Raw genomic sequence first — 12,150 nt, 5'->3', positions numbered from 1 at the left:
TAAATGCCAACGTTATATGTTTTATTTTTAATCAAGTAATTTTTTTAAACCTCAACATATCCATAATTGACAGAATAAGACATTAGGCATGAAATGAGAATATAAAACCCAGAGTGTACAGAAAGGCAAACAGTGCTTCAGTCCCTCCAGATGACTGCACGCGAGTGAAACGCATTCCAAACATCTACCCCTTTTTTGTCTTTTAAAAACATACAGTTCAAGTGTTTTTATTTTCACTTGTAAACAACATGAGTCAAAATGGACAATGAGGTAATCTAAATACTACACAGGATAATTTAAAAACACTAAATAAAACACCATTATTAAAGACATATAAAAATCAGGGTTCACTTTGGTCTCTAGTACGGTTAGTTGTTAATACCAAAAAGCAACACATACTAATTGAAGCCAGCTTGGTGGTAGGTGCCAGTGGTTGATAGATGTGATTCAAGAGGTAGTCAACACCATCATTTTCAAGCTGGTAACTCTCACAAGTGTTAAGCCACAGATGCATTAAATATCATAATACTTCTCACAGTACAGTACTTTACCATAACTTGCAGCTTTGTTCCAAATATAAAATTTAAAAATGAATCATAGGTCAACTTCTCACTCTAACTGAACAATTAAGACACAGATCATACAACCACCACATCTTAAAGAGGCTGTTCACAGCTATGTAAGACAGAGTTTGATGCTTTTAACAAGATGTTCTTCTCTAAAACAAATAAATCTCATTAAGACATCTAGAAAATTAAAGTCAGTGCAGCTGCACTTGTACATACTTTCCCAAATTTTATAACCAAAGGGGAAATACACATATATATTTTATGATAAACATTTCTTAGAGAAAACAGATAAATTAATTTAAATTAACTTTAAGACTTAATGAGATTTCCCATGTCCTGTATAATTCATCTTATAGTGAATGGTACAAAGTCTATTAACACTTATGGGCTCCTATTCACAAACTAAATACAACCAGCAGTAACTTGGGGCCGCACTGGTGCAAAATCTGAGCCAGAATAAAAAAAGTATCGGCAATATTGGAGGTGGACTGATGCTAATAACATGACATTTCTTGATCTTTTTTCTTACATTGCACTCTAAACTTCCAAGTTATAAGCAGGTAAAAATCTTTCTAAATCTTTCAACTGCAAAAATACATCCAAGGCCTTCTAGTGAAGACTAGAAACCCAAGTATAAAAATGTTTTCATTATAGTCTGCCATGTAGCAAATGATCAGCTTACAGGGCTAAGAGACTGGCAATGCATCTTGTTTAGGAATTACATTTGTGTTGACATGAGGGTGAGGTCAAGAGATAACTTAATTCACAGACCTGCTGCCCCACCATTAGTAATCCCTGCAAAGTGATGCTTCACACAGACCCTTTTCCCTCAATAGCTAGTAATGGCATTGCATGTTCATTCCTTGGCAAGCCAGTGCTAGTTAGTTATGTGCCTGGGGCTATAATGCTGCAATACGCTTGGCTTCAGGGCAGCACAGACAGTAAATGAAGGACATTGGCGTCTTTTAAACTCTTTGCCTAGCATGAATACCTGCATACACCAACCCCTCTCCCTGCTACCCCTTCCAACCTCCACCTCTGGGCAAAGTGGTGCTTCTAAGACTGCTTCCGTGTTCTGTTTTGCTTAAGTTGAACAGTGCCCATAATTCTTTAAACTAAATACATGATTATTTTAAGGAAATGTTTGGAGACTTTGCTAACTAAAACGAGATGCTTCATTATTCACAAGTGTTTGTCAGAAACATGCAGTTGTGAATTGCTATTTATAATACAGATAAAAAGGTTCTGTACCAGAGAATTATCAGCCACCTGTAAGGCTGGAACAGCATACATACAGGTGTGCTATGCATCAACTATGAGGTAGCCTTTTGCTGTAAACAGAGTAATATTTTACCTATGTAAATGAACAATGTGTTCACATCAGTGATATTCACATATGCACAGAGTTGAGGGAATCTGCTTTAGAGGAGTTTTCACATGAAATAAAAATAGGATAACTGATATCTGATATTCAAAAATTTTGATCTGTGTCAAACTCAGAGGTAGTTACTATCATCAGTACATAATACTTATATAAAGGTATAAGTTATTTGGTTTGTTTTGAGTAAGCAGGACTGTAGACTGGTCTGTAAAGAAACAACAAAAATATTACATGGTATGTTCCCTGAGCAAAGTTCTTTGTCCTGAGTATGTTATGTAATAGTGATAATATTCTCATATAAAAAATAAACCCCAACTTTCAACCATAAGATAGGTTTGGTATGTGCTCTTAGTTTAGTCTGGTAAGATGATGAAAAGGATTTCAAATTGCACCCATAAAGACCATAGTTCTCAAGTGTTTCTATTTTTTTTTACCATGATTTTAGCTCTGAATTTCTTTTTGTAAACAGGAAGTGTCCAATTTTGAAGTCCATAATTTCCTATTTCCATAAGGTGAAGGAACTTTGGTTTGAATTTTCAAAGTGACTTATCTATCATGTTTTGCATTTTTACTGTTAACCTGCTTATTATACCTGCTAAAAATTGAGCAACGCTTATCATGTTTTGCATTTTACTGTTAACTTGCTTATTATGCCTGCTAAAAATTAAGCAATGCCACTTTGATTTGTCTACATAATTTAAATAAGTTTGAAATCCTCACATAAGGCAAGGAAGTACTTCTCTACAGCTATATCACATTCAATATCGTCAAAGGTAAGCTTTGCATCACAGCACACCGATATTTCAGTGTATACCACGCAGATTCTCACAATCACTGTTGTGAAATTCAAGCTGAGTTGTAAAGGACTGGCAACCCAACCTGAGGCATTTTCGTCTTATGGTGGTTTGCTGAAACAGCAGCAACTATACACGTCTCCCATGACAGGACAGGCGGGAGAGGAAGTAGAAACTGTTCAGCAGAATATGTCTCACTTGAGTCATGCTATTTTTATTTAATTATCTGAGCTTACACCAACAGGCCCATACATTATAATTATAATGCTTAATCTTATTCCCAATATTAAGCACTATAATTAACTGGTACCTTCTTGCAGATGTTTCAGAAATTTGCCCATAACATCTAGAGCCAGGATGACCCCAAAATAATTTTTTTTTTCCATGACCGAAACCTAACAGGACCAATACTATGGCCCCTAGCCAGTTTATCACTCTAACAAGAACCAACCTGAGAAGATTCTCCCTGGCACTGAATGTTCATCCTGTATCCACCATATAGGTTACTTCAGAATAAGCATTGAAGATCACTTCCATAAGATCAAAGTTACTGTATAAAATACTTCTAGCTCTCTGGTGGGAGAGGTTTGGTACCTCTGCCCCAGGCTTGTCACTCTTGTTAACTGCCACTAAATGCTGCACTTTTTCGTATCATTTGCAGGTCATATATATTGGGCAACTGTGAACATCCACTTAATTTTAATTCTCAACCCCAGTATTCATTTCTTTGCTGCTTGTTTGTTTTAGAAACAAATTAGATAACTCTCCAGGAGGAATAAAAACCACCACCAAAAATATATGCCAAACAATTGGAGTTCTCTAAGGTCTTCAGTAGTAAATAAGGAGGGCTCCCTGCTCTAAGCAATGGGTAGAAGATTGACTTAGCCAAGGGAAGCTGCTGTTGCCACACAATCCCTTACAACCCTCACAACATGGAAAAGGTTACAAGAAGCTGATATTAAAATACTACTGAAAACAAGCCACTAAGATTATCCTCCCCTTCATTTCTCTTAATAGGCATCTAATTTTACAATCAAACACAGAATTTAAAACAGTGAAATATCGGCCCAAATTACACATTCATTGTCTTTTCTGGAGTTATGTTATCCCAGAATCAAAAAAGCTTATGGCAGTCAGAGGCATATGAAGTTAAGGTACTGCCTTCAAAAAAGGGGGAAAAAATTACTACTACAGAGATTTCAAGAAAAAGAGGCAATCCCAAATTCGGGAGAACTGGATGTCTTAAAAACCTTTAGTACCCCATAATTGGCAGCTCTGAGATCTGAAGTATCCTTTGGTTCACACAAAAGGTAACAGTCATGTTTTTAGTTTTATATAATATAAAAGAAGTGGTATTTCAAGAAAACTCCAGTGGGTTAAATTTAAAACTATCTATAATGCTTCACATGGGTTTTCAATTCTTGGAAATATCCAATTATATGAGAGAGGGTGTGTGCTTTGATCTATACACAAATATATAAAGACAAAGGCTCTTTATATATGTGTCTACATTCCTATATAAAAATCCTCATGTACACACACAGACTCAGGCTCTCTCCCTCTCACACATGCACATATTGACAGACATAGTATCTTATTCTCTGAATTAACATAAAACATGACACCCTGCTCAAATGTAATTTGCTTAGAGTGATTTGTCTGTTTAAAAAATTCACAGTTCCCCAATAGTAGTTAAAATCCCAGGTCAGCTACTGCTTGTGAAATACTGTTCCCCTATACTTGCATGAGGTAGACTTTGCAACCGGGTAAAGGAAAGAACATATGAAGAAGACCTGTTATGTCTTTTTCCTTTTTTGAACTGAAGGCCCCTTTTTGCTTTGCTCTTCTGGTGCTGTAGATGACTTCGTGGAGGAAGCTTCTTGAGGTGACCTGCCTGACCGTTCTGAGATCTCTGCCCTAGCCTCCTGAGGAAACGGTGGTGATGTACAGCCATGCCCGCCTCCCACTTCTCGAGGGAGAGTTGAAGTGCATGGCTGGGATTCTGCTTCCTGTCTTCCCTGAGAACTCGCGGGTGGCTGTGCAACATTTTTATGTGGGCAGTTTGCCACCATGTGCATGATGCTCTGACAGTAATGGCACTTCTTTGGCTGAGGAGGTAGACTACATTCCTTAGCATGATGATCAAGGCCACCACAGTTGTAGCATCTACAAGGAAAAAAGATGAAAACATCTTAGAAGTAGGCAGCATGTATCCAAAAACACATTTTAAAATGTGAAAACACACAAACTACCAATGAGATAAGCTTATTTTAATGTGCCTTCTTAAAAGCATTTATCATTGTTTATACTGGTTACACTGTTGGTTCAAAGACTATCATCACCAAAATGTTCTGGTGAGGTTAAAAACTTAGTTGTGTGAGACACAACTAAACACAGTGAAAAACAAGAGTATTAAAACATGTAAGAATATTTAATCACTTCCATGTAGAAAGGATTCCTTTAAATTTGACACTATCTGGTCATTTTAAAAGAACCATTTAGCCCACTAGAGGGCAGCGAATATTCAACAAAAAACAACAAGCCAGTTTTAAAAACAAGAGTGTAGAAATACAGCTGTTGGCATGATACAAAGTGGCAATTCATTCAGAAACTGGCAAAATTTTAGACCAAATTTAAAAGTTTAACACTTCTTTGAATGTTAATTATTTTGACTGTAGAAACCAGCTAAACTGGAAAAAATTTTTTCCTTTGTATAAAATTAAGTAATGCAGTGAAATTTGATATATAAGAAAGTCAGAGTCTAGTCAGAAAGTCAGGATGATATCTGGCAAATTACCAAGTAATTTTAGAGCAATAGAGTAAATGTCTGAATCAGAACAGTGCTAAAAAAAGAAAGCTTCTAAATACTTAGATTGAATTAATAAAGGTTCATGCTAGTTCAATGATGAGAAAAGTTAACTTTCTTTTCTTTTTTGTAAGAAATTAGCTTTCTTTTAGGGTGATCTCTTTTAAGTTAAAATAAATGGAAATCCGTCCACAATATGTGAATGCACACTGGGGACATGGCTTTGTATTAGATGTTTGAAAGTTCAGCTTTTAGCTTGGCAAGGAAAGCTAAGCAAGAAAATTTTTTCAGAGGTATATTTGTTCAATCAGATTTTCTTCTAAAATTTTATATTAAAAGTAACAAAAAAACCGTTAGTGGAAGAAACTAAGAAAAATTTATATTTACCAAAGGTTTTAAATCTCATTTTAAATACAGAATTTGTTTAATGACTTGTCTCCAAATGAAATATTTTAAGAGCTTTCTATTTTATTTTCCAAATACATTTATGACTCCATAAATCTCATTTATGAAGCACAAAGAACAACAGGTTATATATATATATTTTTTGAGATGGAATCTCACTCTGTTGCCCAGGCCGGAGTGCAGTGATCTCGGTTCACTGCAACCTCTGCCTCCCGGATTTGGGCGATTCTCCTGCCTCAGCCTCGGGAGTAGCTAGGATTACAGGCATGTGCCACCATGCCCGGCTAATTTTTGTATTTTTGGTAGAGACAGGGTTTCACCATGTTGGCCAAGCTGTTCTTGAACTCCTGACCTCAAGTGATCCGCCTGCCCCTTCCTCCCAAAGTGCTGGGATTACAGACGTGAGCCACCGCACCCAGCCAGGTTATAATGTTTTTAAAAAATAATAACAAAATGTTTTAACTAGCTGGGTGGCGGTGGCTCACGCTTGTAATCCCAGCACTTTGGGAGACCGAGACAGGCGGATTATGAGGTCAGGAGATCCAGACCATTCTGGCCAACATGGTGAAACTCTGCCTCTACTAAAAATACAAAAATTAGCTGGGCATGGTGGCGCGCGCTTGTAGTCCCAAGCTACTCGGGAGGCTGAGGCAGAACTGCTTGAACCTGGGAGGCGGAGGTTGCAGTAAGCCGAGATTGCGCCACTGCACTCCAGCCTGGCGACAGAGTGAGACTCCATCTCCAACAACAACAACAAAAAAAGTGTTAACTGAGAAAATTGGCTTAAGTCCAGACTCACAACAAAAAGTGAATTATGATGACTTATATTTGTATGTGTGTGAGAACATCAAACTTAATAATTTATACTACCTTATATTTCATAGACAAACTACTAAGGTACTAACAACCTACTAAGCAGTGTATATAGGATATTTAGTATTTTATCTCCTGGCATAAATTGAACAGTGAATTTTTTAATTGGCAAAAATTAGGGTAACTATTGCCTGCTTCTCCAGTTAGCAATATTACCTTATATACTTTAGAATAATGAATTTATAAGATGGGCTTTTATTCTTTGCAATGATTAACAAGTATTTATCTTAGGACAGACTGAATCATATTTTCAAAAAGAGAAAAAAAAAACAAGAAATCACATGTTGTAGTTAAATTATTCATTGTATAATTACATATCTTAATAAAGTATTACAGTGCAGATTCAATATTGTTTCAGCCATATGTTCTAAGAGAGTGTAAGATTAAATAATAAAGTTTACTTGCTAATGCTTAAAATTCAGGTTCTCAAAATAACAACACTAAAAAATGACATATTTGAAAAATATAACCACATTACTTATAATAATATATTTTCCCACACAGTTCTCCTCTACAATAGGTAAGTGAATTCTTAAATTAAAGTTGCCCATCTATAAAATATCTTCTTTTGAATTAAATTCACTTCCTTGAGGATAACTTCCACTCAGGAGCTCATTTTCAAAGAGACAGAAAATAGGTTAAAGGCTTCAGTAATAGGGCTGGCTCTCCTGCAGACACATCAATTTTATCAGTCACCGTGGTATGCACTGTGTTATCCAATTCAGGGAACCATTTTGCCCACTCATTGACCAGGAGCCTGATGTCAGTATTCTACTTTCACAAATGGGATCTTCAATTACCCTCTATCTGTGCATTTACCTTTAGATTTGGGCTATAAAAGTTATTTTTAAGGATGCTATATAATTTTGGTTTCCTTACATTTTGATCTGCATAGTTAATTCACCCCCTTGGCTTTCCTGATATGTGCTATCATTAGGCCAGACTTTCTTCCACATTGAAAAGATTTGCATTTAGTGTCTATGTGCTTAGCCTTAAAAGGGGGAGGAGTGGTATTTATATTCTCTTCTATTTAATCATTCAGTGTCAATCACTCTTACTAAGAGTACAGATCACTCTCCATTATGAAACCCCTTCCTTCCCAAGGGACTGACACCAAAATAGAAATGTTCAGCTACCTTGCAGCTCACAAATTATACCACAACTATATACTCCATACAAGCTATACATGATTTTAGTCCCCTTTGTTCACCCTCCACACTGTTCCACATCAGTTTGCCTTTGTAGTTGGAATGAATTTTACATTGTGATGTGAGCATAAAAATATCATGTGTGTCCATTTTTAGCTATATGCTTAAGAAATATAAGGACATAGTCTCACACAAACAAAAGACCATACAAAGAAAACTATACTCATACTTTATTATATATTCCCATAGTCCAACATAAAAAATAAAATTATTCATGCTAAGTACTTTATTAAATGTTGAACCAATGGCACAAAGGATATTTTCTCATGCATTACAAATAAGATAAAAAAAGGCCAAGTGCAGTGGCTCATGCCTGTAATCCCAGCACTTCTGGGAGGCTGAGGTGGACAGATCACTTGAGGTCAGGAGTTTGAGACCAGCCTGGCCAACATGGCAAAACCCTGTCTCTACTAAAAATACAAAAAATTAGCCAGGCGTGGCGGGGCACACCTGTAGTTCCAGCTACTCAGGAGGCTGGGGCAGGAGAACTGCTTGATCCAGGGAGGCAGAGGCTGCAGTGAGCCAAGATTGCTTCACTGCATTCCAGCCTGGGCAACAGGGCTAGACTCTGTTTTAACAAACAAAGATAAAATAAACAAAAATGTTCAGTTTAATCTTAGACGGTTATCAAGTTCTTCATAAAATCATTTTATAAATACTGTAATTCTAATGAGCTAGCATATTCTACAAGTATTATTTCTTATTTAAGGAGCGTTTAAAGATAGAAGATAATTAACAATCAAATCAAAGTCAACATTTTTGAGACACTATCAAAATAAGATTTATAATTTAAGATTTTAAGGCCTGACGCGGTGGCTCACGCCTGTAATCCCAGCACTTTGGGAGGCCGAGGCGGGCAGATCACGAGGTCAGGAGATCGAGACCATCTTGGCTAACATGGTGAAACCCTGTCTCTGCTAAAAATAACAAAAAATTAGCCGGGCATGGTGGCGGGGGCCTGTAGTCCCAGCTACTTGGGAGGCTGAGGCAGGAGAATGGCGTGAACCCAGGAGGCGGAGTTTGCAGGGAGCTGGGATTGCACCACTGCACTCCAGCCTGGGCGACAGAGCGAGACTCTGTCTCAAAAAAAAGAAAAGATTTTAAATGAAAGAATGGCAACAATGGATAGAATAGAGGCACTTATGATGGTTAAATAAATAAAAACAAATTGTTTAGACCTTTAGAACTATTTAATTATATTCTGAGGTAATTACATGAGTTTTTAAAAATCAAGTCCAAACACCTACACTAGTTAATAAGTTAATCAAAACATACCCAAATTTCTGAGGATTTCATCAAAAAATGAAAACTAATTCAGAAATCAGAATTTAGATCTGCTATGACCATTAAAAATGTTTGCATTTTTTGATCCAAACAACTGAATAAGCAGATTATATTTTCAAATGATATCAGCAATAATGGAGCTGAGCACAGCGGACAACCACTAGGTTAAAATATAGACATTAATTTTTAAATAATATTCCAATGGTGTAAATGAAAATATTCATCAGTTATATATTCCCCCTCGATCCTGAGAGTGATGAAAAAAATTGGGAAGAGGGGCGATACCACAGAGGAAGATCCAGATTTGCTTGTCTAAAAGTATAATGGAAAAAAATGTATCTTAGGATTCTTCACAGTACTTGAACATTTTAACTTAATAAGAATTTATATGTAAACTCAAATCCACATTCTGAGGGTCTGATGGGGGCATTAAGGATAATTTTGACAGTGATCTGTAAGCTTCTGAAGGGGAAGGAATTGTTGAAAGATAGTACGTAAAGCAGTATCAGGGACAGAGAAAAGAGTAGAGAAAGAAGTGCAAGCTTTGGGCAGGAAGAAGGTACGAATACAGAAAAGGAATTTCATAAAAATTCCTGGGAAAAACGGACTAAAAAAAGGATTAATAAAGTTTCCAAATGGGAGGCAGAGGGGCTAAAGAAAAGTCACAGATTGAAAAAAATTACAGGAACTAAACTGAAGGAAAAATAACTGATTCTTTGAAGAGATCATTTTAAACCTTGGTACAGTCCAACTAAAATCCAGAAATGATACTAATAACATCCCTCAGCTCTATTATTTTTTATTCTAGTATGTTTTAATACTTGTTATTTAATTAAAATTGTGTGCCAATCAACTGAACACATGGAAGTGCTGGATCACAGCCAGCTGGTGGTGGGGAGGTGGGTGGGCAGAAAGGTTATTAGAGAACCACAGAGAGCTGACAAGCAAAGGATCCAGAGCATATTGATGGAAGCAATCTGCCTACCCTGTACCTCCTGAAGGTAAGAGGGGCAGATCCTGGAACCAACCTTCCCAAAGAAGGCCTCATTTTGTTCTGACTGATTCTACACAATCTAAATAAACATTTGGGTATTGTTTACTCACTCCACAGGACTAGCCCCAAAATACCAAGAGAGGAGTTAGGAAACTTTGATCAGTCACAGAACTAGTAAGTCTCTTTAATAGTGTACATGTCTTCTGACCTCTATCAACCTATACTTTAATGAATTAGTTTCTTTTATTTCATTCTTCTCATAACCAAATTCATAAGATTATAAGCCAGTTAAACAATAACAATTTTAGTAAAGTTAATTTTTATTTAAGTATGTTTTCCATACTTAAATTTTTATATATTCTAAGTACAGTGGTAAAAACACTGAGTTTTCAAAAATAGTTAGTTGGTGATACTGATGATTTATGTTCTTTTAAAAAGTTTCCTAGATAATAAATACACATTTAACACCAGAAAAGTTTTCATTTGGATCTTCTGGAATATAGAAGCCAGCATCATGCCCCTCTGTTACCTTAATCATGCTAAAAACAAAATATTCTATATACAGAAGGACTAAACATACTTTAACATACTTTTAAGAGAATTAAAATGGTAATAACAGAAATAATAAACAGGTTCAATTCACTGAGAGCTTACTAAATTCTAGACACTGTGCTAAAGGTTTTTAATGTGTTATATAATTTAATCCACCCCCAAAGCCTATGAATTGGGAACTACAATATCTAAATTGTATTGATGAAGAAATTTAGAGATTATCTAGAAAGGAATTTTAATTGAAAGCAATTAAATTTCACTTCCATTTTGATTACATAAAAATGTTATACCCAACAATATTGATGTAATTTTATTATATGTAAGTCTAAAATATCTAGGATCTTGAATTTAAAACACTAATACACACACACACACAGACACAAAAGAATTGAAGTAGACTTTTCTTGAGACTTTGTTACTGGGGAGGTCAGCGTGTTTCTTTGAGCATCCCATCTATAAAACAAAAGACTGGGAGTAGTCCAATGCAGATTCTTTACACTGCCAAGGCTGAATTTTCTTTTCATCTCTCCTATACTTTACATGTTGAAAAACTTGGTCTAAAAATTTGTGAATACTTTTTCTATTCTCTTTAATCATATGTTTAAGATTATAAATTGGAATTTTAAGCTGATATGCTATATAATCAGTGCTATCAAACTCACTCAATAAAATTCCAGTCAAAAGAGAGAAGATGGAAATTTTAGTTAGCCCATTAAATCACACTGCAGTATGAATGATTTATTTAGGCTCTGAAATATTGCAATCAGATTATATTGGTTGGAGTGAATGTAAATTGAGACTGCCTCTCTTGGAGGACAATTTGACAGCATATTTGAAAATATTAATACACATACTCTCTGACCTAGTAACTCTCACTCTAGGAATTTGCTCTACAGGAATATTCACTGATAAACACAATGATTCAGGTACTAAGATATTAACAACAGCATTGTCCATACTGGTAAAAAGTTAGAAAAATTAAATTATAATAATAATGCTAACAATAACTAATTGTTATTGTAAAGCTATAAACTTGTTAAAATGAAAAATAAATTAAAGCCACATATACCAAAAAACATTTTGCAGATAGTAGAATAATGAAATAATTTTTTAAAAATTGAGGTAAATTTATATGTATTGACATGGAAAGATCTCCAAGACAAATTGTTAAGTAAAAAAAGCAAACCACGGCATAATACATAAATACGGTATGATCACATTCATGTTTCAAAGACATTAGACATGATTATAAGTAATTGTGTGCATTTTCAAATGCATGTAAAA

The 12,150-nt window shown here is 35.5% G+C and overlaps 1 protein-coding gene across 4 annotated transcripts in view; it reads right to left on the bottom strand.

The window, feature by feature from the left end:
- Positions 1 to 12,150, bottom strand: part of LIN28B (lin-28 homolog B) — a 142,327-nt gene continuing 130,177 nt past the window's right edge. For all 4 annotated transcript variants that reach the window (XM_009451721.3, XM_001143220.5, XM_009451723.5 and 1 more), the window contains one exon: positions 1 to 4,910. In XM_009451721.3, the coding sequence (XP_009449996.1) occupies positions 4,541 to 4,910 (370 nt within the window). In that variant the 3' untranslated portion in view covers positions 1 to 4,540. The remainder of the gene's footprint in view (positions 4,911 to 12,150) is intronic.

This window comes from Pan troglodytes, chromosome 5, assembly GCF_028858775.2.
Source record: "Pan troglodytes isolate AG18354 chromosome 5, NHGRI_mPanTro3-v2.0_pri, whole genome shotgun sequence".
Lineage (NCBI taxonomy): Eukaryota > Metazoa > Chordata > Mammalia > Primates > Hominidae > Pan > Pan troglodytes.
Note: the sequence above shows the minus strand (reverse complement) of the source record. Positions and strands in the feature narration are given on the sequence as shown.